General features: G+C 38.8%; 1 protein-coding gene across 3 annotated transcripts in view; it reads right to left on the reverse strand.

Moving 5' to 3' along the window:
* runx2b (RUNX family transcription factor 2b) overlaps positions 1-27712 on the reverse strand; it is a 156754-nt gene extending 129042 nt beyond the window's left edge. For 2 of the 3 annotated variants that reach the window (XM_020939909.2, XM_020939908.2), the window contains exons 1-2: positions 27197-27712; positions 26832-26955 (exon numbers count right to left, since the gene is read on the reverse strand). In XM_020939909.2, coding sequence (XP_020795568.1) covers positions 26832-26889 — 58 coding nt within the window. In that variant the 5' untranslated portion in view covers positions 26890-26955; positions 27197-27712. The remainder of the gene's footprint in view (positions 1-26831; positions 26956-27196) is intronic. The other variant, XM_055149392.1, reaches the window with a different exon arrangement.
* Positions 27713-27807: the final 95 nt, after the last annotated feature.

Raw genomic sequence — 27807 nt, forward strand, 5'->3', positions numbered from 1 at the left:
TTGTGATTAATGTACTTTTCTTTGTCCTGTAGATGATTTCACATCAACATTTAATTGTTCATCATCCCTCTCAGGCTCAAATTAAGTTTTAGTAACAGGAAAAATCTGATATTTGGGGAAAATGATCATATGGAGTAGTAATATACAATCCTGACCTTTTTTTTGAGAGAGACCTTCACATCCAGTTCATTCTGGGATGTTGCAGATTTGCAGCATTGGTCCAGTGTGGTAAATTAACACTGAAGACTGAAAATGATATGAACGCCAACTTTATGTGTAAACCACTTTTCATAACAATGAAAATATAAAGCAGAGTGTAACACTGTTTTACAAAACAACTTGGTATAGGTCACTTTTTCGTGTGGTACTCCAGAAACTATTTTTATATTTTATCCTTTGTAAAGCACAAAAGTACTTTCCACTTCTGGCAGGCAGTTTGCGTGGAGCCGTTCTTGCACAGTCTGCATCGCCCACGTTTATCAGTATGAATGGGAAAAAAGGCTCCTGAGTAAAAAAAGCTAATAAAATATGGATTTGGAGTAAGTAGGTAATTGGCATTTAGCTGTTGCAAATCTGCAACGTCTGCCTGGAGAGGGTTAATATGTGCTGTCCATTTACAAGTAAATAAATACAAAGTAAGAATAAGCAAAACACAGTGGTGCACTTCCACGTGACATCACAAGGTGTAACAGAGAGTTTTGAGTCTGAGAGAAGAACTAAAAGCCTAAATCTGCACAGTTAAACATGTTTAAATGAAACAAAACACAACTCCAGGTCCGTTTGCGACGAGGAAACAGCGTTATAACTTACTTTAGATCTGAAAATACCATAACATTCGCCCTTTAAACAGATAATATTTCAAACGTTAACAGACCTCGCCTTGAACAATGATAAAAATAATGTGTATAACTAATCCCACCACAGACATCAGCGAATAAAACATACAATTCCCCCAGAACCCTTCAACCCCGACTTACTCCAAACACTTTTTGACATGTGTATTTGATATATAGACTGTATACATCACGCTGTACTTTAATTACCCATTCCTCATTCTCCCCCATATAATTTAAGCTCGAGTAAATCACGGCCGCCGTATACACCTCCGTTCCTGGCAGAAATGTTATGAATAAAAAAACAAAGAATCCGAAAACAGCCCTGCTCTAAAACGTGTTTGTCAGCAAAAAATCCTCAGCTATTTCGGTTTGTGTCTGTACCAATTCTCCTGAGACTCTCCTGCTCTCTGTCTGTCCCATTTTTTCCACCAATCATCTTTCAGCGCCGGAATAAAAAGAAAACAATGTAATTCAAACACGCCAAGCTGCTAGCCTGTCATTTAGCTGCAGCTTTGAATTGCCTTTCCGAATTCCGTCTCGTGCACACAAACAGAATAGAAACAGCGGTCTAATATTCTATCTCAAGAGCGCGGAAGAAAGCCCGAGGAGGAGCGCGACTTTGAAAAAAAAAAAAAAAAAAACGCGCTCTAATAAAATATTCGCGCTCCTCTGGGATGCTCCTTTGCGCGTTCAGCATCGGGAGCAAGTCAAAGAAACGGTGCTGGGGTCCAAATAGAAGAAGAAACGGAGAGAGGAGACCTATTTTCTTTGGGGAACGGCAAAAATCAGACGGAAAACTTTTAAAAGCAACAGCAAAAAAATGAGGTAGAGACGCGACGAAGAGGAAGAGGAAGAGGGCAGACGGTTCCACAGACGATCACACGGTCTTATGTACGTGCGTGACGATCAGACGGTCTGGATTAGGATGGAGTAGGTGAAAGAAAGTGAAAGTTTTTCCTCAAAGTTACAGGAGGGGGCTTTGAGTGGAACAAAATATAACATTGGTGTTTGGCGCGTTTCATGTACAAAAAAATGGAGACAAACCTAAATATTAAAAGACACAGACGCACAAGTAATCTCCTCTCTCACGCACAACCGGAAATGTGTCGTATGACCGAAAAATAAACACAAATTTCCCATACTTCAAGATGTAGTATTGTGTTGTGTCCATGGGGATGTTATAGGGAGATGGTTTTCCCTGGAAAAAAAAGCTGCTGATTATTTAATTATAGGCATTTAAATAATACAATATACCTTAAACCTGCACTGCAAAAAAATAAATAAATAAATAATAATAATAATAAATTTAATAAAATAAAAATAATCTAGCCAAGTTAAGATTACTTGAAAGAAAGTTTTTATTGTGATTTTTCAAGTTGAATCAACTTAAATAAAGTCAAATGTTCTTAATTTAAGTCATTTTAACTTACGTAGATATTGTTTTTTTCCAGGGTGAATAAGTTACCAGAACTCAAAATAACTGAGGCACTCGATTGGCTCAATTATTTTAAGTTAACTTAACTTAAAAGTCACAGTTTTCTAGAACGTTAAAGGTTGGATGGTTTGCTACTTGTCCTTTTTGATAACAGTTGAATTCAAAGTGCTCATTTAACTCAACTCAAATATTTGCAGTTAGATTTTTCAAACCATTGGAATAATTGAATACATTTTCAGTTTTGTATGTAGTTCATGATTTTGTACACACATAATATGTACACACAACCCAGTACATCCATCTTTATCTACACACATTATAGTATAAATACATTATACCATTGTTTCCCAAAGACTGGGTCACGACCCTTCGGTGGGTCGCAAGAGAAATTTTTTGGTCACCTTCACGACCTGTTTGTAGATCTGTGATATACAGTTAGAAAAAAAAAAGTTCTACATTTAATGTCCAAATAGGCGACTTCTGGATCCTTTTATTCCTGCTTCAGTGACTGTTTTTATTGTTTCAAACTTGAGTAATGCTTGTCAACAATAAAATATCCTCATTAATGTTCAATAATGCTCAAATCCACCTTTATTTTGTGATTTACAAATAATGTCTATTGACTTGGATCGCAAAGGTTTGTGACTTTTAAAATATGGGTCCCCAGAGAAAAAAAAAAAAAAGTTTGGGAAACATTGTATTATACTATAAATATTATACATATAGACAGATTAGACATATATTAGATTATACACACCGTAGGAGAGGATTTAAACCCAGGTTCCCCACGTGAAAACCAGCGGATTTACTCATCTAATCAATATTATATAACATGTATATAGTTTAATAATACATACATACTTACATACATGACACATTATAGTATACACATAGTACATTATACACATTAACTGTTATTTTTAATGACTTAATTCTACTAAGTTGTTCCTCATCTGTGTTTTTAAGTTACGCTTATACCAACAACAGTTCTCTTTAATCAAAAATATGAGTTAAAATGACTCAAAAAGAAGAACAAGTTACAGCAACTTGACATAATTAAGTTAGTCAGACTTTTCTACAACTTTGAGTATACACAACTTAATCTGTTTAACTACTTTGAACCTTCAGTTTTTTTCATTGAATAGGTGTTCTAGTATAAATGGACCCGCCTCTCCACAAATCTGACCTGTAAATTGGCTTGGTGTTTGTATCCATGGAAACAGATAACTCAAAATGGTTATTTCCTGTGCCAAAAAATGGATACAGATCAGACACACAAGCAATTTTGTCTCACACAGAATCAAAAATAAATAAAATAAACACAAATTTAGTTCAAGATGTAGTTTCTCTGGTTAAGCCTTAAAGATACAATGTGTAACTTTTCTGGTGAACGGTCTGCCTCATATTTGCCTCAAGAAGATCTTTTGCTTTGCTCAGAATGTTCCACAGTACTGCATTAAAGTCATCTACCTCATCTACCTCATAATTGAATAATCTCTGATTCAATTACAGGCGTTTTTATAGCTCGTAAATACTTTAAAAAGCATCTCCCTCTCCACAGATCTGACCCGTTACTCTGCGATATATTTGTTTTCATGGAGATCCACCCAAAAAGTTGCGCAACGCAGCTTTAATTTACGCCTGATAAAGTCCCGGTTCAGATCTGGCGCTGCTCGGAAACCCAAATATTAACGTTGGCGGTACTTTGTGCGAAAACCCGAGAGAAGCACACTGGCCTATTCATTCCTTTTCATTTTGTAGTAATGTCATTTCATCAAAGCGTGTAAATACTGACGAGCGACGCTGCCTTTAAACGGTCTCTCTTTTAACGTTTTCTCTCGAGGCCACTTTGCACAATGCAGCTCGCCGTGTAAAAGGCCACGGAACAGGCCGGGTAAAGTAGAGCTCCCCTTTCTCCCCGGAGACGTGTCAATAGGAGCCGCACAACAGTCCGAGTTCAAAGCGTCTGATCAGATACACACACCTACACACTCTCCACAGACCCCTTTGTGTTCCTCAGGTGTTCAGTTTCACCGAGCGCATTCGAATCCATCTACGAGTACAAGTATCTACCAGTGCGGGAGAGGACCGCGGGCCGTTAGTGGTTTCTCAATTAATCTGTCAATAGAGTCATGGGATTAAAAGGATTTGGCTGGGGAAGAGCAGATAGGAGGCCTGCAGGGAAAACGGTTCAGATTTGGGACTGAAATGTGAGTTTAATGGGCCTTTCTGAACAAATACATACTGTTTCCTAGTAGTTTTCTTTGTAAATATTTGGAATTCACTCTCGTAATCTTGTGGTCTTGTCAGTTTGAATCAGACGTTTCTTCTTCGAAATTACAGCTCTAGTAAACGCTGCAAAAAAAAAAAAAAAAAGAATATATTATCTATTTTCTGATAAAGAATAAAGGTCATTTTTTTACGGATAATTGATTTTTATGAGCTTTAAATCATGCTAGAGTGTTGTTACCTCCTCAAAAACATCTAAAGAAACAGGAAAAGCACACCAAAGTTCTTGTAAAGGTGCAAGAAACAATAAAATAAAAGTGAAAAAATCCATAGCACACCTAGATGGCCGAGCTTTTTTAAAATTTCTGAATAATGTTTCGGCAAAAAAAGCCTTGGTCAGATCAATTTTCTTGCTTTGGACCACCTCCTCAAAAACAGACCTGCAGTTGTGTTTTGTCATTCACGCATACTTGAGTAACTCTTTATTATTAGTCTGTCTAAATGTTCTGTTCCACCTTGTGATGTCATGACGCAGTAGTTGTCAAGTGAACAAAACAACAAAATTTTTACCTTTAGTTCAGTAAAGATTGGTAATTTAGGGCCTGGAAGGATTCAAATGATTTTAGTGAAGGTGTATTGAGTTTAAAAACACAGTAGAGCACTTCCTGTATCATCACATGACATCACTAAGGTGGAACAGAGTGTTTTCAGTTTGAGAGAACTTGGCCTAAACTTGCAGTTTGTGAATGAAACAAAACACATTTCCATTATGTTTTTGATGAAGAAACAACATTAGAACATAGTTCAGAAAATAGCGTAATATGGGCCCTTTAACTAATTATTTTATTTTATTTTATTATTTTTTGTATATGTCACAGGTAGTGACTCTTTCTTTTTGTTTATGGTGGTGACCCGTTGTGGCCGCCCGTTGCGTTTGTCATCACCAGCCTCTTCCTGAGCGTGTGGGAGGAAGGGGAAGGACGTAAGGATCAAGGAAAGGAGATGAGGAAAGGAAGCAAGGAAAGGAGGCGAGGTTGAGTGATGGTAATGGCCGCCCCCACAGTGCCAGATGGGAGGTGGCTTCAAAGAGTCAAAGTTTTGAGTTGCTCCGGACGAAGAACGCGCAAACTGATCCAGGCTTTTGTATCCGATCTCACTTCCTGTCTCACCATTCCACGCTAATGAAGTACTTTTGTACTTCACTAGTTTTTATGGGCACGTCAGTGAGGCCTCTGTCAACTCAAGATACATCTTATTATTATAATGCGTAGTCAAAATCTGTATAACACAAACCAAAATTCTTGAATAAACATAAATATGAACATGATACCCTTTTTCTTCCTGTCTCATATGTTCATTCATTTGTTTTAGTTCAGTTGTTTTTATGTTATTTTGCTCAATATGCCCCAGGGCAGCTGTGGCTACAACAGTAGTTTAACACCACTGGGTATGGAGTGAAGGAAAAATGTAAAGTGTAAATGCTCTGTAAAGCCTGTTTGTGACAAATGTCAAACTTGACAAACTTACTTAATATGATTATTTTAAAGTGCAGTATACTGGCAAAAAATATATAAAGGTGCATTGTGGAAGGTCCACTTACTATTTGTCTCCATGGAGATTAGAGGTGTGCAAAAATATTGAAATACTGATATATTGAATAAACATTGCATCGATATATCGCAGAGTATTTTTAGGTATATTTTACTCAATCATTTTGTGTAAGAGCTACAGTTGTTGTGGGTGTTTTTCATCTTGACTGTGCAAAATTAGTGGACTTAGGATCACAGTCAAGATTTTTGTAAACTGTATTGAATCGATTTGAAATATATCGTACTGAATCGTATTGAACTGAAAGCGCACTGTATCGAAAAGCATATCGCATCATGGCTTATGTATCGAGGTATGTATCATATCGACAACTTCTTAATGATACCCAGACCTAATGGAGATATTTAGTACTTTGCCTGGAATGTACCATATGGGCAGTCGTGGCCATTTCCACAAAAACAGGCATGTGACGTCACTAAGCTAAATTACAAGCCAGATCTATGGAGAGGAGGCCCATTCACAGTAAGAATGCATGGGTTTCAAGGTATTTTTGAGCTATAACAATAACTTTAATGGAATGAATGCAAGATGGACCAGCTCCCAGAAAGTTACACAATGCACCTTTAAATATAATATAAACATGAACATTCTAATGTCTTTCTAAATATGTAGGTACTTGAACTGACATTTTTCATAATAAAATTCCTTAGTTAAAGTCTGTCTCATGTTATTGTTTTGTCTGGAATAGAACATAAATGTAGAGTGAATGAATAATGCAGCAAAATTATAAAGCAATTGGAAAAGCTTTATATAAGACTAATGCATTATTATTATTATTATTATTATGAACATTCTATCTTATTTTAAATGCATAGAACACGGTACTTAAATTGACATGTTTCACAATTCCTTATAAAATATTCCAGGTTCAAGGTTTCAAGCTTCTTTATTTGCTCCTCAAGGCTCAGTGATGAAAATAGAACAGAACAATAATAAACTCGCACACATATTAGTGAGAACCAGGCCTATAACCTTTCCTGTTGTATTGTACTTGGCTGTAATTAAAGTTAACGGGGAAATGTAAGGCAGGTAAAACAGAGCACCTGAAAGTATTGGGTGTCAATGAGTCACTTTTATTGAAACTCAATAGTGTCAGTGGCTCAGGGGAGATGACCGTCCCCGAGTCTGTGTTCTGATGCTTACGTAACGCACTTTCATAGCACTGACATTCTGGTTTTAACATAGACTGTAGAAAAGTGGACTAAGGGAGTGTGACGTCAACCATAGCGTTCGGTTCCGGTCAAATGACACAAGGCGAGCGGGTGTAGGAGTGAACATGGAGCTGATCTTCATATACGGAATAGGAACTTATTTATGGACAAAATAGCGAAATTAAAACATGTAGTGCGGGTTAATACGAACATTTTAAGACGAAAATGACGAGGCTCAGAGCAGCAGTAACAGAGACAGTGTGACAGTTTTTCAATGTAAAATGAATAGGCTCTATTTACTCTTACGTCAAAAAACTAGGAGACGTTTGGAAACATGCGGATGACGACCTCCAGCGGCTTCTGTTGGCTGTTCAAATTTGGTTGAAGTAAATGGCCTGGTTTTCTTCATCTAGACATCATTGTATTCTTATTTTTACATTTTATAAGTTGCCTATTTGTTTGTCTATTATAAATAAAACGATGTCACTTTAGCGTTCCGTTATGTTCGGCAGATCAACAGTTAAAACCAGCCGCCTGTGAGTGACATTGGAACATGCGATGTCGGTAACTACACCATAAGTCGTCTTCCGCATGTTTCCAAATGTCTTCTGTTAAGCGTTGGATCCAGCGTCGATGGAGTCAAAAGCAGCCCCGTGCTTACTTCCTATTTGGAACACGGTGGCTAGCGGGTTATTCAGTATGTCCCAAAAAATTTGACATCATTTTGCAGGCCAATAATTTTCACAGAATGTATAGAAACAGTACAAGATTTTATATTTAATGTTTTATTTTCGTTCTATTTTCAGGTTGAGCCGTTCACTCCCAAAGAGAAGTTGCTTTGCGTCTTGGAAACTGCTCATAAACACTCACCCAAGACTGTGCAGCTTCAATGCAAAATTTGGAAAAACCTCACCAACTGGCAAACTAATTTGGACTTAGTACCAAAAATTTAAAGAGGAAGGATGATTACGCAGAGTTAAAGGATTACATGTGTGTGCAGCAGATTCTAAAATGCAAAATGAGTTCTCTTTGGGAGTGAACGCCTCAACCTGAAAACAGAACCAAAATAAAATATTAAATTTTGATCTGTTTCTGTACATTTTGTGAAAATCTGAGGTTATTTCAACAAGAATTGCCAAAATTAATGGTCAGCAAAATTTTTGGGACACCCTGTATATACAGTTCACATTTAAGACAACGTACACCTTTAAGTGAACTATATAACAATAACGACACTGTACCTGACGTTTAAAAAATATATAAAACAGAAGTAATTCATCTGAAACAGTTTGCAGTTGGTCCAAAGTTCTTCCTCACTTACCGTATGCATTCTGAACATCCTAATTATTCACCACAATGAGTTTTTAAGAGCTTTTCACAACTTTCAGAGACCAGAGTGGAGTTTGGCGTCACAACAACTAGCATGCTAAGGTACTTCCTGATTATCGTAGAATAAAACGACGCAGACAGCACGCAATTGACATATTTCGACCCCAACAGCTGCGAATACAATACATCTGTACTGACGCAAAGAAGAAGAAAAAGCATGAAATAAATTAGGAGTTTTCCAAAAAGATTCATGTTTTTCATTCCTATAAACGTGCTGATCTGGTTTCTGGCCCCTTCCTGTGCAGACTGCAGTTAAAAGGCTGTGTGGGCGTGGGCTGCTGGGTGGGCACATGCAGCGATTTTCAGGTGTATTTGATCTCCATGTTCACACCTCTGTCCTGGCAGGGGCCCGTGCGGGGGCAGGTAACCCGAGTGAATTAGGAGATGAGGATTCTGCGAGCTATTAATGTCCCCCCTCCTCCCACCGCTCCGCTCCGGCTATTGTTCGGACACACCTTCCTTTTCTTCTGTTGTCCCGGCGGCCGCCCAGGGCCTCTGTCGAAAACGCCGGAGAGAGAGAGCGGAATGCGAGCGGGACGGGGGCGGAGGAGAGGAAGAGAGGGATGCAGAGGAGGGAGGAGAGGAGGGAGGAGAGGGGGGATTGGTTCCAGGTGCCATTCTGAGTGAGAGCATTAATCAAGCTGACAGATCTTCCTGTCATAGACACCTTTAAACAGTGAACACAGCCGCGCTACTGTACAGTACTCTCAGAGACACATGTGAACAATGGAATACGCTTTATTATTTATGTTTTATTACTATTAACCACTGTAGCCACGACAACTACTGCTAAAAGTTTTTCAGAAGCAAGGCCTGAATTTCTGGCTTCTCTTAACAGTGCATTGTAGGGATGTAACGATATCCAAATCTCACTGTACGATATTATCACGATATTCATTTCACGGTATGATATTTATTGCGATATTCTGGAGGGGTTAATATAATTGTACACAGGATACTTCTTGCGTTTAAAATAGGCGAGTTTCATTGTTGACAAAAGCGCGTGTTGCATGCTGGGAATTATTTTGGTCGGCGGCAAGAAACACTAATGGCGACATGACGGACGGAGTGAGAAAAGCACGTAAAGGGTATTGATCCCGGTTATTTATCCACTCTAACGGCTGAGGACCCAAGACGATTTGACCTGAAATTGGTCATAAGCATCGATGGACGCCAAATTACCCTTTTCAACCTCTACAAAAGGTGGACGAAACCAAATTTCTGGTCAGAATCGTCAACTACCTGGCCAAATATTCACTTCGGCGATATCCACAATAGGAGGGTTTCAGTCACATGATCACGATGATGTGCGAATTTCAGGTGGAGGGCAGGAAGTGAAGACAAACACGACAAACACGGCTCTGGAGAACACAGATATGGAGAAGAGTTCTTATTGTAAGGATTTAGAGCCAGGAGCAAGGCAAAAGTACGAGCAGTTAGTCGACAAATATATTGGGCGTGACCCCATCTTATTGAAAATGAGAGAATTTTCAACCGAAGTAAAAGATTTGCCGACAATCGAGGCAGAGGATATCACCAACTATTTAGCTCTTCAGACATCGTTCTACACCAGACAACAGATGAAGGCGTACAAAAGTTTGGAGGCATAGAACTTTTTTTGGCAGTGGATGGGTCCTCAACCTTGGTGCAAAACGCCTAAATGATGATTATCATGTAGTCTCCGCCGGGATGAGTGTTTCTCTTATTTTATGTGTATAGACTTATGGGACTTATGGGACTTTTTCAAACTGTCGCTTCCTCACAGTTCACACAAAGTGGACTGACAGCGGACGAGAATCCACGACCAGTTCACCGCAAAACAAGTTGAGTTCGAAGAGAGAAGAGAAGGGAAAAAGGAGCAAAGTCAAACTGAGGTGATTCTTGGAGATCTCTTCCAGCGATGGTGCGACTGAAGCAGACGAAGGGTCTAAAAACTGACGCGTTGGTCGTTAAATTATTTCTAGACAGATCACTTCAACAGTAATTCTGAATGCGCACCGGCTGTAAACAAATGTGATTTCTAGAGTCAAGGAGGCGGGAAGAGGTGTTTCTACTGAGGGAGCTGTGGAGGAGAAAAGGTGGTGTCACGCATGAACAACATTTGAAAAAGGATTGTCACTGTATTTCTCTTCCCTTAAAAAATCCTCTATACAACCTTTAAACTTGTAATCCGATATATTTTGACAGCTCTCGATATTATTGTGAGACGCTGACAATATAATATCACGGTTATTGTTACATCCCTAGTGTATTGTGTAAATTTTCTGGTGAAGGATACGTCAAACGCTTTTCTCCATCGAGGTATTATTGCTTTGTCTGGAATGTTTCACAGTATGGCATTAAACCATTCGATCGCTCTTGAAACCAAACCAGACCAAGTTACAGGTCAGATCTGAATAAATATAAAGTAGAGCTGTTTAATGTCACACTGTGGAACATCTCCATGGTGTTACACTTACAACGCAGTACAAAAAAAGAATAAATAAAACATAGAGTAAATAAATAGGTACATAAATCAGTGGCGGAGTAAGCAATTTGGGGGCCCTAAGCGAACTTGAGTTTAGGGCCCTCACTATAATGCACTCATAATACTCCCTACAACTGTACAGCAACTCACCCTTATGTAACAGATAATACTCCCTACAACTGTACAGCAACTCACCCTTATGTAACAGATAATACTCCCTACAACTGTACAGCAACTCACCCTTATGTAACATATAATACTCCCTACAACTGTACAGCAACTCACCTTATGTAACAGATAATACTCCCTACAACTGTACAACAACTCACCCTTATGTAACAGATAATACTCCCTACAACTGTACAACAACTCACCCTTATGTAACATATAATACTCCCTACAACTGTACAACAACTCACCCTTATGTAACAGATAATACTCCCTACAACTGTACAACAACTCACCTTATGTAACAGATAATACTCCCTACAACTGTACAGCAACTCACCCTTATGTAACAGATAATACTCCCTACAACTGTACAGCAACTCACCCTTATGTAACAGATAATACTCCCTACAACTGTACAACAACTCACCCTTATGTAACAGATAATACTCCCTACAACTGTACAGCAACTCACCCTTATGTAACAGATAATACTCCCTACAACTGTACAGCAACTCACCCTTATGTAACAGATAATACTCCCTACAACTGTACAGCAACTCACCCTTATGTAACAGATAATACTCCCTACAACTGTACAACAACTCACCCTTATGTAACAGATAATACTCCCTACAACTGTACAACAACTCACCCTTATGTAACAGATAATACTCCCTACAACTGTACAACAACTCACCTTTATGTAACAGATAATACTCCCTACAACTGTACAACAACTCACCCTTATGCAACTGGCAATGCTCCCTACAACAACTCACCCTTATGTAACTGGTAATACTCCCTACAACTGTACAACAAATCACTTGTATGTAACAGATAATACTCCCTACAACTGTTCTACTAAACATATCTACTCTACTTTCTACATTTGCATCAGAAAAGTTACACAATGCACCTTCAGTTTGCGGTCTCCATGGTAGCAAGCAGGCCACATCACAAGGCCAAGTTACAGGTCAGTTCTGTGGAGAAGCGGCCCCGGTTCACAGTTATAATGTGTGTTTTTAGTGCAGTTTAGAGAAATAAAACCACCTGTAATTGAATAAATACAAGCTCTATTTGTTTAACGCCGTACCGTCCAAGCAATAACATCTCCACGGAGACAAGTCAGCAGCCGACCCTCCGCTAGAAAAGTTACACAGTGCACCTTTAACGCTATAGCCAGATGCCCAATTGTTAACACCGTGCCTTCGCCAAATCCTCCACCACACTATCCATTACCTCCGACTCTCTCCTTATCTCCTCACACATAAATAATCAACAAAGCGCTGCTAACACCTCCCCTGCTCCTTTCATGACCCGCCGCCTCACTAAGTACTTTTATATGTTTGAGAGTCGAGCTTCCAGGAGTCAGAGGGGATACTGCATTCCTCCGAGTATAAAATAACAAGAAGTCGGTGGAACAGGTAGGGCCTTGTGCGGCTGCTGTTGGTGGACTTCTCGCTCACATCATTACGACTAAAACACAAACAGCCAGTAGATTTGACAGTCCATATTTCCTCCCCGGCCCCCTCGGAAAAGAAAGGGGGCGGGGCGTAATGGCGGTCGGGTTACCTGTGGTTTTTCGTATCATCGGGGTTTAAAAGCGTGAGTGACTGAAATAAGTCTGCTGTGTATGTCTGGGGTAAAAGGAAAAGACAAACATGGGGGAGAGGAGACAGGGAAGTACACAAACTACAGCCTCGGTGTAGTAACTGGACCTAAATTAGTCTTCAAGCCACGAAGAAAGAGCTCTCGATGCATAATTATTAAGACTGACTTAGTAACTGCTTAATTAAGGGGTTAGGACACAGGGTATTAATTAAGTTTCCTGGATTATTCTGGCCTTTAACTTTGTGCTATTTAAAAGTGCACTATGTGACTTTTCTGTAACTTAATTTGGAACCCAGGAATGTTACAAAGTGTGGCCTTAAAGGGCCCATCTCATGCAAAATCAACTTTTCAGAGCTTCTAAGAGTGATGTGTGGGATTTGTATATGTCGCCGAAGTGGTTTTTAGATTGATTCAGCGTTTTGTTTTTTTTAACAAATTGCAGCGTATTTCTGCCACCCTCCCATGTGACAATGAACTAAAGCTGCTACAACGATGATGTGGCAGATACACCTATGACCGTCTCCACCCTGCATCGGCTGACAATTCACACATGAACACCTAAACAAAAGCGACACAATATAAAAAGTTTATCTACTAGTGTTTAATAATACTTTATCAATCAGTAATGTTCAGCTGATGTGGACGCGGTGCTTGAGCTTCATTCTCCTCAAAGTCCTCGTCCGATTCCGGGTCCAACACATGCGGCTGAACGCGCTGTATCTCCATGATGAATAAAAGTTTATTCCTACCACTATCAGGGTGCACGCCTGTCTCCCCCTCCCTCCCTGAGATGGGCGGAGGAAGGGCGACTCACTTGTCGCCTACGTCACGTTTGGAGGGCGGAGCCTGTGCTTTCTCAGGACGGGCGGGGGGAGGAGCAATAGTCGGACTTTCATAGTTCCTGGTCTGTGACTGTCTCCAAGAAATCAGTAAGATTTCAGAACTATTGTGTAATGGATGTTCCAAAACCCAAATTGTGCATGAGATGGGCCCTTTAAACTTCAACAACAACAACTTATCTTGCATTTTTTCAATTACAGGTTTTTAACGGCTAAACAGCACTTGGGGCCTGTTTTACGAGAATGCTTGCGGGTAAAAACGACACAATATTTGATCGGAAGTGTCTTTCGTTTAGACGTGATGGCGTTTTTGGGGCTTCAAAACGCAAAAATCTGAAACCGCCCTCCAGAGTTGTTGAATACGCTCTGCTGTAGCGTTTCCGTCTACACTGCTCAAGACGCAAAACTCTGGTCAGATCTGCTCACGTCACGTACGCATTTACATCAAATACATCACCACCTTGAGTCACCACTGAGCCGCCTGGCATGCATAACCAATCCAATTCCACACACTTTTGCATCACTGTATGCACACAGATTTCCTCCCGAAAAACCGCTAGTCTAAAAAACGCTCGTCTAAACATAAAACGTGACGACGCGACACCACTTTTGAGTTTTGTGTTCAGACCGTCATCATGTAAATGTAGACTTAGGTGCCCTGGGAAATTCAACTAAAAACAACATAAGAAATCTAGGAGTATTTTTTTGAGGATGCAATGTCTATAGAACCTCTAAGCAGTTCACTAAAAACTGCTTTTTCCAACTGCAACACATATCTAAGCTTTGCATGATGATTTCTAAAGCTGACTTAGAGTTGGTGATTTATTTGTGTCCTCCAGACTAGACTAGTCTGTTTACCTGTCTGAGCAAGAAGGAACTTACCCAGCTGCAGATGGTCCAAAACTCTACCGCAAGGCTCCTGACCCACACCAGTAGGAGAGCTCATATCACCCTCATCTTAAAATCCTCACAGTGGCTCTCTGTTCTTTTTCGTGTCCACTTTAAGATCCTGGTACTGACCTTAAGGGCTGTACATGACCAAGCTTCTGCCCCTCATCTCAGACCTGATAAAGTCGTGCACCTCGGCCCGTAGACTGAGGTCCACCAGCCAAAACATGCTAATGGTCCCTCAGACATGTTTTAAAACGTGAGGTGACAGATCTTTTCAAGCGTCTTCCCTAAACTCTGGAACGAACTCCCTCCTCACCTACGCTCTCTAGACCGTGTAGATGCTTCCAGAGAACAACTAAAAACTTTTCTCTTTGGACAAGTGTTCCCTCCCGCGTAGGTTTAGAGCTATGACTGATTTTATTTTATTATGAATGTATCTTCTGCTGTTTTTATCTTCTGTATGTGAAGCACTTTGTGACCGATGTCTGTGAAAATAAAGTTTACTTACTTACTAAAAATATACTTTTAAAAATGTAGTCTTACTGTGAGTGGGGCGGCCTCTCAACAGACTGGACCTTCATTAATGAATCGTTGCGTTTATATTTTCACACCACTTTCATATCAGGCAATGTGGGTGAAGTGTCTTGCCTAAGGACACAACAACAGTTTTTGGCCCCACTGTGGCATATGATATTTCCAGCGGTCTCCCATCCAAGGATTGACCAGCCCCAGCCCTGAAGCCCGTATGAACTTGTGGCATGCCTTAGATCAGTTTAATGCCACTCTGAGGAACATTCCAGGCTAAGCAGTAACGTCTCTTTGGAGCCACGCAGGTAGAGATCCCTCCAACAGTAAAGTCACACAATTCACCTTTAAGACCTGTTGAGTCTGAGCTTATCCCTGGTTTTGGTGGAACATGGAAAACCAGAGGAGCTTTAGAGTGTGAAAATGATCATCTGTGACTATAACACTGGCGTTCTGTTACATGAAGCCGAGCGGTTCCAGCACAGACCTGTTCCAGAAGCGTGAGTTAGTTACTTCCTCTCAGTGGGCTTATATCGGATAACTCCAATTCGCCACAGTGTGATGCAGCCGAAATGGATGAAGGGGCCGGAGAACCTTGTTAAGTGTGAATATAACGCAGAGGCACATTAAAACTGAACGCTGCACAACACCACCTGCTCATTATGACTGAATACAAACATCACAACTACACACAGAATGTGAAAGGTGATAATACTCCCTACAACTGCACATTAACTCACCCTTATGTAACAGATAATACTCCCTACAACTGTGTAACAACTCACCATTATGTAACTAATAACACTCCCTACTAATGTACGACAACTTTCCCTTATGTAACAGATAATACTCCCTACAACTGTACCCACATGTGACAGATAATACTCCCTACAACTGTAGAAACACTCACCCGTATGTAACAGATAATACTCCCTACAACCGCACAACAACTTACCCTTATGTAATATAATACTCCCTAGAACTGTACAACAACTCACACTTATATAACATATAATACTCCCTACAACTTTGCCGCTACTCACCTTGATGTAACAGATAATACTCTCTACAACTGCACAACAACTCACCATTATGTAACAGATAATATTCCCTACAAATGTACAACTATGCAAACTTATGTAACAGGTAATACTCCCTACAGCTGTACTACAACTCACTCTTATGTAACAAATAATACTCCCTACAACTGCACAACAACTCACCCTTATGTAACAGATAATATTCCCTACAAATGTACAACTATGCAAACTTATGTAACATATAATACTCCCTACAACTGCACAACAACTCACCCTTATGTAATATAATACTCCCTACAAATGTACAACAACTCAAACTTATGTAACATATAATACTTCCTACAACTTTGCCGCTACTCACCTTTATGTAACAGATAATACTCCCTACAACTGTACAACTCACCCTTATGTCACAAATAATACTCCCTACAACTGTACAACTCACCCTTATGTCACAAATAATACTCCCTACAACTGTACAACAACTCAAACTTATGTAACATATAATACTCCCTACAACTTTGCCGCTACTCACCTTTATGTAACAGATAATACTCCCTACAACTGTACAACTCACCCTTATGTCACAAATAATACTCCCTACAACTATATATCAAAAACAGAAAATTAATACAATGAAAATCTTGTAGTCGTTCTAGTAGTTTGTAAATATAAAGAGTCAGAAATATGATGTATTCCACCTACAACTCAAATCTTATTGTACAACTGAAAAATAACAAAAAGTACCCTGAAAAGTACACAGAAAAAGTACCCACTGTAAATACTGACGCCCAAAATAATTGTACCATCTACCGTATATTGAAAGATAAGTCAATATAGTAATTATCGTGACAGGCCTGGATACAAGATTAGCAGAACTGGCAGCGAAATCAACCTCTAAGAAACCGGATATTCTCAAATTCTAGACATAATATACTCTGTCTTCATAGTATAAAGGCAGAACAATGTAAATAAGTCGTAGCATGTTTTCAAATCCTTGTCTAAACTTTTGCAGCGCGGTAAAGAGCCATGCATTGTCCTTGAATCAGCACGTTAAATATGCTTCGGTTGACTGGACATGACAACATCGGACACCACAAAATAAACAGCTTACGAGTCTCACAATGAGGGGGAATTCCCGGCAATTTTACAATCCACAAACCCGAAGATATAAACGTGTTCTAACTTTAACTTTAACTTATAACATACACTTTGTAAAGAAAACAGAAAAATCGAGATCTTTCTTCACGTCGTTGCAGAGTTAAAGGTGCATTGTGTAACTTCTTTTACGTTGTCAAATGTTTTTTTTTGTTTTTTTATGGAGATGTCGCAATATGGCTTTAAACGTTTCTATCTTCATGGAGACCAAACCCGACTAAGTTACAAGTCAGGTCTGTGGAAAGGCGATCCCGCTCACAGCCAGAATCCATTTGTTTATGAGCTTTAAAACCAGCTGTCACTAAATACATTTAAGGTAGAACTGTTTAATTCTACTGTGGAACATTCCGGGCACACGGCAAAATCTGGAGGGTCAAAATTTCAGGGTTGTTTTTAACAGAAAAAGTGTTATTTTAACTCTTTGAAAGTTAAATGTGGGTTGGAGTTGGGGTTATTTGCCAGAGTTGATACGGTTGACTTCCCGTAGTGTTAATTTGGTTCCTCCCACTCACCACTTCAAACTCCCGCGAGAGAAGACCAGCTTGAACCAGTTTTGTTCATAAATCATACATTTAAATACATTAACAAAAAAAAAAAAAGGAGGGTTAAAATTTCAGGGTTAAATAGTTCAGACTCACAAAAAGTGTTAAATATTTGAAAGTTAAATGGGGGTTGGAGTTGGGGTTATTTGCCAGAGTTTATATGGTTGAAGTTAATTCAACTTCCACTAGTGTTAATTTGGCTCCTCCCACTCACCACTTCAAACTCCCGCAAGAGAAGAGCAGCTTGAACCAGTTTTGTACATCATTTCATCATAAATCATACATTTAAAAACATTTTTAAAACTAGAGAGTTAAAATTTCAGGGTAACGTAGTGCAGAGTCACAAAAAGTGTTATTTTAACTATCTGCCACGTAAATGTGCGTTGGAGTTGGGGTTATTTGGCAGAGTTGATATTGTTCAAGTTAATTTAACTTCTACTAGTGTTAATTCAACTTCCCTTAGTGTTAATTTGGCTCCTCTAATCCTCCACTTGAAACTCCCAGAAGAAAAGACCAGTTTGAACCAGTTTTGTACAGAATTTCATAATAAATCATAAATTTTAAAAACTAGAGAGTTAAAATTGCAGGTTAAAATATTTCAGAGTCACAAAAAGTGTTATTTTAACTCTCTGAAAGTTAAATGTGGGTTTGAGTTGGGGTTATTTGCCAGAGTTGATACGGTTGACTTCCCTTAAAGTTAATTTGGCACCTCCCACCCACCACTTCAAACTCCCGCAAGAGAAGAGCAGCCTTGAACCAGTTTTGTTCAAAATTTCATCATAAATTATACATTTAAAAACATTTTTAAAACTAGAGAGTTAAAATTTCAGGGTAACATAGTTGAGAGTCACAAAAAGTGTTATTTTAACTATCTGCCACGTAAATGTGCGTTGGAGTTGGGGTTATTTGCCAGAGTTGATATTGTTCAAGTTAATTTAACTTCTACTAGTGTTAATTCAACTTCTCTTAGTGTTATTTTGGCTCCTCCAACCCTCCACTTTAAAATCCCAGAAGAGAAGACAAGTTTGAACCATTTTGGTTCATAATTGCATCATTAATCATAAATTTAAATATATTTTAAAAACTAGAGAGTTAAAATTTCAGGGTAAAATATTTCAGAGTCACAAAAAGTGTTATTTGAACTATCTGAAAGTTAAATGTGGGTTCGAGTTGGGGTTATTTGCCAGAGTTGTTACGGATGACTTCCCTTAAAGTTAATTTGGCACCTCCCACTCACCACTTCAAACTCCCATGAGAGAAGACCAGCTTGAAACAGTTTTGTTCATAATTTCATCATAAATTATAAATTTAAATACATTTAGAAACAATTTTTTTTTAAAATCTGATCCTCCACTTCAAACTCCCAGAAGACAAGACCAGTTTGAACCAGTTTTGTACAGAATTTCATCCTAAATCATAAATTTTAATACATTTTAAAAACTAGAGAGTTAAAATTTCAGGGTATATTATTTCAGAGTCACAAAAAGTGTTGTTTTAACATTTTAACTCTCTGAAAGTTTAATGGGGGTTGAAGTTGGGGTTATTTGCCAGAGTTAGTAATGATTGAAGTTAATTCAACTTTTATTAGTGTTAATTCAACTTCCCTTAGTGTTAATTTTGCACCTCCCACCCACCATTTCAAATTCCCATGAGTTTGAACCATTTTGTTTACATAATTTCATCTTAAATTAACTCAAATAAAGTGTAAAAATAAAACACCTCTGTGTGTTGTTTAGCTAAACCAGGATAACCCTACAAAGTGTTATCCGTTTACTCTCAAAATGTTAATATAACTCTTGATTTCGGGGTTAAACAGGAACTTTGGTCCTAACATTTCTAAAAATGTTAAATTAACTCTAGAACAGATTGGACTCATATAAACCCTCAGAAAATGTTCAAACTGATTCTGTGAGAGTCAATTTTAACACTCAGGGAGTTACATATCTATAGAAACATGCAGGTAACAGACTCAAAACCAAACCTTTTAATTAAAGAGGTTTTAATTTCTCAAAATGACAGTAAAAACTTGTATTGTTTCTGCGAGCATCTGACGCACCCTCCACCTTTAAAAAATCAGTTTCGTTCCCACGTAGAGTCACGTTTACTTAAATTACCGCGTATTTAAAGCTACATTAAGCCCGAGTTTCTAGTGTTAGTGCAAATTAATCTATTTCTGATTAAACAGGGATTGCATTAACACTGTGATTACCCCTAGGAATTATACAGGCGGACGCTAATAAGTGCTAATAGCCAAACACACACGAACATTGTTTTGTAAAGCGCCATCAATACGAGCAGCTGGGGTTAGGTAACGCAAACGCCCACAGCTACAATTAAGGGTCACTCAAGAGGCTTTTTTAGAACGCGTCTTCACTGTACACAGTAGCAGCCAGTGAACGGCTCGGATTTTTCCCTCTGGCGTTTTCAAATTACCAATTGATGAGTGGGCTTCGAGAGAGAGAAAAAAAAAAAAAAAAAAAAAACGGAGGGAGGGAGGGAGGGAGGAACGTCTGGTTGGTTTTTAAGATGTCTCCAAGAAGCAGGGTCTGTGGTTAGATCTAAAGCAACTCTTATGCAACGGTATTTTTCACATACATATTCAGTTTCCTCGCAAATTATCAGACATTAAATTCATGGCTCGAGTTTTCCGTTCTTTAGAAACTCACCCGCGATTGTTTTGATTGTAATGGCTCGGATCGTCTACGCGAGCTTTTTTTTTTTTTTGAAGAATAATTGCCGTCATGACTTAATTGTCTTATACGTAATTAAGTTTGTAATACGGAAAATACAGCGTTCCCCGGAGAGGTTTCGCCGAATGCCACACATGTTGAAAACGACTCTGCCCTCTTCGTGTGCCAGTGAGGAGTTATAAAAAATGTATTTCGAGCAATTAAAGGGGAATTGCTTGATCCGGACGCCAAGATACATTTTAATGAGACCGCTTTTTTTTCATTGGGATATACAGGCGCAGCTTAAAGTCATTGCAATTTATCACGGGGACTAAACGCGGAGTCTTAAATTAAAAGTGTCCTAAACATGCATCGCGAGGAGGGATGGAGTAATGTGGTTTTTAAACTAACTCAACAATATTTTCGGTGAAGTAGCTGACGCCGGGCAAACGGATCCAGAAAAAACAGCGAAAATACATATAAAAGGCTATATTTAAAAGTAAAGCTTAAAGCCGTTTTTTTTTTTTTTGCCAAGAGAGTGGATTTAATTAAAAAAGCACACGAGGAAACTCACTTAGACGCCAAACAAAGAAATAAAACTACTTCTTGCATTTTATCAAGTCCCAATCAAAGTCAGAAAACAGCTTTTTGACGGCGCCAGTTCGGATTCGGAATATAACATTTATATATTTCGGTTTATACAGTAAAAATAACAGAGCGTTCTGGTGGTCTCTGGGAGCTGGGGACTTTTTGTGGTCGTACAGACAGATTTACAAGCCAGATGTTCATAAAGGGTAACTTCAATGAGCTGTGGAGCCTGTATCAATTTGAGATTTCTCGCCGTTAATCGATACGAAATTGCCCCACCTGCGTCGACTTTAGCTCAGCCCGCTCCCCCGTTTTCCCCCCCGTTTCCCCCGCCTTTTCGTTTCGGTTCCCCCGAGCGCTCGCGGAGAGGTCAGAGGTTAACGTGGTAATAGGTGGCGGTGATTGGTAGAAGACGCGCTCTCTCTCTTTCTCTTTCTTTCTTTCTCTCTGTGGGCTTTCGGGACAGATTAAGAGGCATCAGCGCTTCTGAGGGAGCTCGCCAGAACAGCTGGGGCTGACCGCGTACGTTCACCCGCTGTAACGCCGAAAGAGATCTTTGAAAAGTTTGATTTGGACAAAAGGGAGAGACTCAAGAGACCAAAGCGGGAGGACTACTCAAATAACTAATAAAGACTATGAAAATACTACAAATCTGACAGGATAAAACAACTTGAAACTAGAATTCTCGTCTTGTTTTAAGCAGATTTTTATTGTTCAGTTCAAGTTTGATTTTCTGATTTAAGAAAAAAGTGTAGATTGTTTGGACAAAAGCGTCACTGCAACTGACTCAAGAGACTAATCAGTAAGAAATAACTAATAAAGATTGCAAAAACAACTGCAAATTTGACTTGACTTGAAATTAGAATGCTCATTTTGATAGTTTAGTTTGATTTAAGAATAAAGAGTAGACCGTTAAGACAAAAGCGTGACTGCAACTGACTCAAGAGACCAAACTAGAGGGACTAACTGACAAATAACTGACAAAAACAACAAAAACACCACTAATTTGACGTGATAAAATAACTTGAAACTAGAATTCTCATCTTGTTTGAAGCAGATTTTTATTGTTCAGTTAAATAAGTAAAAAAAAAATTGGACAAAAGCGTGACTGCAACTGACTCAAGACACCAAAGCAAGAGCGCGACTCAAATAATTAATAAAGAGTACAAAAATACTGCAAATTTGACTTTATAAAATAACTTGAAACTAGAATTCTTATCTTGTTTGAAGCAGATTTTTATTGTTCAGTTCGAGTTTGATTTAAGAATAAAGAGTAGATTGTTTGGACAAAAGCGTCACTGCAACTGACTCAAGACACTGACAAATAACTGACAAAAACAACAAAAATCTACAAATTTAACCAGAAAAAAACTTGAAATTAGAATGCTCATCTTGTTTTCACAGATAGTTTAGTTTGATTTAAGAATAAAGAGTAGACTTTTGGACAAAAGTGTCACTGCGAACTGACTCAAGACTAAAGCAGAGACTAACTGACAAACAACTGACAAAGCCTATAAAAATACTACAAATTTGACTTTATAAAATAACTTGAAAACTAGAATTCTTATCTTGCTTTTAAGCAGAGTTTTAATGTTCAGTTCAAATTTGATGTAAGAAAAAAAGAGTAGATTGTTTGGACAAAAGCGTCACTGCAACTGACTCGAAACCAAACAACTCATAAACACTGCAAAAATACTACAAATTTGACATGATAAAATAACTTGTTATTAGAATTCTCATCTTGTTTTGGCAGATAGTTTAGTTTGATTTAACAATAAAGAGTAGACCGTTTGGACAAAAGCGTCACTGCAACTGACCAAAGAGACCAAAGCAGGAGGACGACTCAAATAACTGACAAAGACTAGAAACATACTACAAATTTGATGTGATAAAACAACTTGAAACAGGAATTCTCATCTTGTTTTGAGCAGATTTTTATTGTTCAGTCCAAGTTTTATTTAAGAATAAAGAGTAGATTGTTTGGACCGTGACTGCAACTGACCAAAGAGACCAAAGCAGGAGGACGACTCAAATAACAAATAAAGACCAAAAAATGACAAATGACATGATCAAATAACTTGAAAGTAGAATGCTCATCTTGTTTTGGCCGATAATTCAGTCTGATTTAAGAATAAAGAGTAGACCGATTGGACAAAAGCGTTACTGCAACTGACTCAAGAGACCAAAGGTGAGGGACTAACTGACAAAAACTACAAAAATACTACAAATGTGACGTGACAAAATGACTTGAAACTAGAATTCTCATCTTGTTTAAGCAGATTCTTATTGTTCAGTTCAAGTTTGATTTTTTTATTTAAGAAAAAAGAGTAAATCCATTTGGACAAAAGCGTTACTGCAACTGACTCAAGAGACCAAAGGAGGGGGACGAAGTGACAAATAACTGACAAAGACTGCAAAATACTACAAATCTGAGATGAAAAAATAACTTTAAATTTGAATTTTCATCTTGTTTAAGCAGATTTTTATTGTTCAGTTCAAGTTCGATCTAAGAAAAAAGAGTAGATTGGACAAAAGCGTCACTGCAACTGACTCAAGAGACCAAAGCAGAAGAACTACTCAAACAACTGACAAACACTGCAAAAATACTACAGATCTGACATGATAAAATAACTTGAAATTAGAATTCTCATTTTGTTTCAAGCATTTTTTTTCAGTATTCTTAGTCCATTGTCAGATAGTTTAGTTTGATTTATGAATAAAGAGTAAACTGTTTCCACAAAAGCGTCACTGCAACTGACTCCAGAGACCAGAGCAGGAGAACTACTCAAATAACTGACAAATACTACAAAAATACTACAAATCTGACATAAAAATAACTTGAATTTAGGAAGATAGATAGTTTAGTTTGATTTAAGATTTAATAAAGAATAGATCATTTGGACAAAAAAGACCAAAGGCGCGGGGCTACTCCAATTATTCATAAAAACTGCAAAAATACTACACATTTTGAGGTAAAAATAACTTGAAATTTGAATGCTCGTCTTGATTTAAGCATGTTTTTGTAGATCATTTGTGCAAAAGCGTGCATGGTACTGACTCAAGAGACTAAAATAACTAATAAAAACTACAAAAATACTACAAATTTGACACAATAAAATAACTTGAAATTAGAATTCTCACAGCACTACAAAAACACTAGACATTTGACAAGAAAGAATTAACTTGAAATCCAAATGCTCATCTTGTTTTAATGCTTTTTTTGTTCAATTTAGGTTCAAGTTCAAGATTCTTAGATGATTTAAGAAAATAATAGATGTTTTGGACAAAAGTGTCACTGCAACTGACACAGAACCACACAAATATTGAATCAACACTTCAAAATTCTCACTTCATCGACACGTCTACACAGTTCAGAAGAATTCAGAAAGTTTATCTCTATTTTTACACTTTACAGTTTCAGTTTGAATCTACAGGCCTTTTTCAAATAATCTAAATAATCTAAAAAAGTGAGTAAAATAAACTTAATAGTAATAAGTTATAGCGACGAAAGAAATCTGCGTTCAGAATACTCAAAAAAATTGTATATTCAAGTTAACACAACATTTTGAAGTAAAAAAAAAAAAAATTAAATCCTCGCAGCTGTTCCAAAACTAATGTAATTCTAATTTTCATCTTAATCCTGTACAATAAAACAAAAGAGGAGTGAATTGCAGGCTGCTCTGAGTTTTCACTGCTCTCCACAAATCATAAACCTGACTGAGGCACTGTTCAGATGAGCTGTAAAACTCCAGAATTCATGTCGAGTTCATATTTTGCAGTTAAAAAGTATATATATGAATGATGTCAGTTGTTCCAGGACTAATTTAATTCCAATTCTGATTCTCGGTCGTGTATAAAAAAAAGACAAAACAGGGGTGTGAATTGGAGGCTGCCCTGAGTTTTCACGGGTCACTGAGAATTATAAACCTGACTGAGCTACTGTTCAGATGAGCTGGAGGCTTTTATTTACTGCCAGTCTTCAATTTGAGAAACAACAGGCGAATTTGGAGCGTAAACACGTTTGAAAAGTGTAATGGTGCACACTATGGAAATATAAATATTTTTATGAGAAGCAGATATGTTCCACAAGGGTTCTATTAAGCGTAGCTGAAGCCTGCATGTGCGTTTTAAACACTGGGGTTAACTCTGAAAGGCAGCTCTTAAAACGGGATTTGTAGAGAAGTGATCCAGCTTAGGTTTGGAGGAGAGGTATAATTTATTAAAACAAGGCATCTTTTATTTTGTGGTTGTGTTTTTTTTTCTGAGGATGGTGCAAAAAATAACAAAATCTTGGCTGAAAAAAGACGATTCCAACTCACTGAAAATTCTTAATATGAGGTTCATCTTTTACTGGACAGTTTCAAAACTGAACAAGACTATTTTATGTCTAAGATGCAAAAATATTTACATCTATAAGTGGACTGGACAAGACTATTCCAACTCAGTGAAAAATTCCCAGTTTCTTATAACATAATATCGAAAAATGACTGGACATTTTCCAAACTGAAGCAGATTATTCCACGTTTATGATCCTAGAAATAACAAAATCTTAAACTGGACCATTTTAAGACTAAAGGAAGACTATTCAAACTCAGAAAAAAAAATCTTGTGCACTCAAAATTCTGATAATATGATGTTAAAAAATGACAAAATCTTGAACTGGACCATTTTAAGATTGAAAAAGTCTATTCCAGATCACAGAAAAATTTCCAGCGCTCTACATTTTCTGATAATATGACTTCAAAAAGGACAAAACCTTAAACTGGACAATTTTAAGACTAAAAAAATGATGCAAAAAATGAGCAGGACCAGGAGACTTTTCCAACTCATTGACAAATTTCCAACTCACTCCATATTCTGATAATACAAAGTCAACAAAGACAACATCTTTAACTGGATTATTTCAAAACTGAAGAAGATACTGCACATTCTGGTTTAAAAAAAAAACGAACTGGATCATGTTAAGACTGAAGGAGACCATTCCAGCTCCTAGAAAAATGTCCAAGGCACAAAATGTGTAACTGGACAATTTTAAGACGACAAAAAAATCCAATGCACTTAATATTCTGATGCCAAAAAATGCTCTGGCCCGTTTTAAGAGTGAAGGAGACCGGTCCACATTATTGATAGATTTCTATAGAGACACCCAGCCCTGACTCTGGGGACCAAACAGTCTTGTAATCCAACATCTTGTTCCAATGCAGTACTGTAAACTCCCCATGTGCAGCCTGTTTACTTTTGTCAAAAATATCACCGGGTACTTTTGTTTTTCGTTCCGCAAAGGACGGCACAGCTTTGGAAATGTAAGGGTATATTGCACAAACATGTCATCTCCGAGCTTCAGAAATATTTATAAACATCACATTGAGTAAATACTGGAATCTCTAAATGCAGTGAGCCTGTTTTTTTCTCCGCTCTTCGTATCTGTCAACCGCGAATGCCTTGATGATTGTTGGGGTTTGAATCCACCGCAAAAGTTTGGATGTTGATAGCTGCGCCCTCACTGACCTTGCGGACCATCGCATCTTCTCCACTTATCCCAAATCTCGCTGTCAGACCGAAAATTGAGGATCTGCGCGGATTTGTCCCCGGTCCAAGCCTCATCGCTTACGCCCTGGTCCTCCCCGGCGGTCCGAGCCCCCCTTGCCCCGTCACACAAGCATCCAGTGAAGACCTACTTACCCCAAAAGAAGTTCTGCTGGCATGGTGCTACGGTGCTGAAGAGGCTGTTGGATGCCATAGCTGCCTCTGGTCCCAGCAAGCCCCACTTTTGTTCTTCTGTGGTTTCCGTGACCCTTGACACGTCCTAAACCGAGAGCACGCACCATGTCATGAACGCACTTGGAAAAATATGGAAAAGCCATCCACAAGACATGCTATTTTACGTATCAACTATTCAGATGACCACAAGTAACGAGCAGGTCTGGTTTTATAGTGATGAGAAGAGGAGAAAAAAAAAAAAAAAAGCAGCAGAGGCAAATCTCGCCTTTGCGGACACATCAGATGGTGTCGGAGTTGGTTGCTTGGCGAATGTGGTTGGAACTTACTTACGGTCTCCGCGCCGTCCCTGTGACTCGATCTGGCCTGTAATATTTAACCATTTAGGCTCCAGGTCGCCCTCGTGCACCAGCCCGCGCCGCACGTCTGTGGTTCTGTGGTTGTTTGGGAGGCGAGTAGAGCCCTCACACAACCCAAAAGACACCAGCTTTAAAACTCGTCTCTTTCCTGCCCTCCATGCGCTGTCAATGGAGAGGTTGGGTCACATGGGCGCGTGACGTCATCGCCCAGCAGCGGCCAGTGTGGGACAGCCTACTACTGTTGTGGCTCCGTTCCCTCTCCCCTCTCCTCTCTCCTCTTCTCTTCTCCTCTGCTACTTTTTTTTTTTTCACTCCTCTGACTCGGCGGTGGAGCTGCGCGTGGCTTCCAGTTGTCGGTGCGCCGGGGTCTGACGCTCTCGTGAGTCAGGGTGCCCGCTCATACGCCTTCTGAACATATGGGCAACAGCGCCGAGCCACTTCAGCCTTCCCTTCGCCCTTTCATCCCCTCCCTTTCTCTCTCGTGTCTCTCCGTCCCTCCACTCCTCCGTCAGGCTGCTCGCGCTCCTGTGTGCCTGAGCGTGTGCCGGAGCGCTGGGTGTGAGAGGGGCTGGCTGCCTCCG

This window comes from Boleophthalmus pectinirostris, unplaced genomic scaffold (genome assembly GCF_026225935.1).
Source record: "Boleophthalmus pectinirostris isolate CB_2022bp ecotype Guang Dong unplaced genomic scaffold, ASM2622593v1 HiC_scaffold_13, whole genome shotgun sequence".
Classification (NCBI taxonomy): domain Eukaryota; kingdom Metazoa; phylum Chordata; class Actinopteri; order Gobiiformes; family Gobiidae; genus Boleophthalmus; species Boleophthalmus pectinirostris.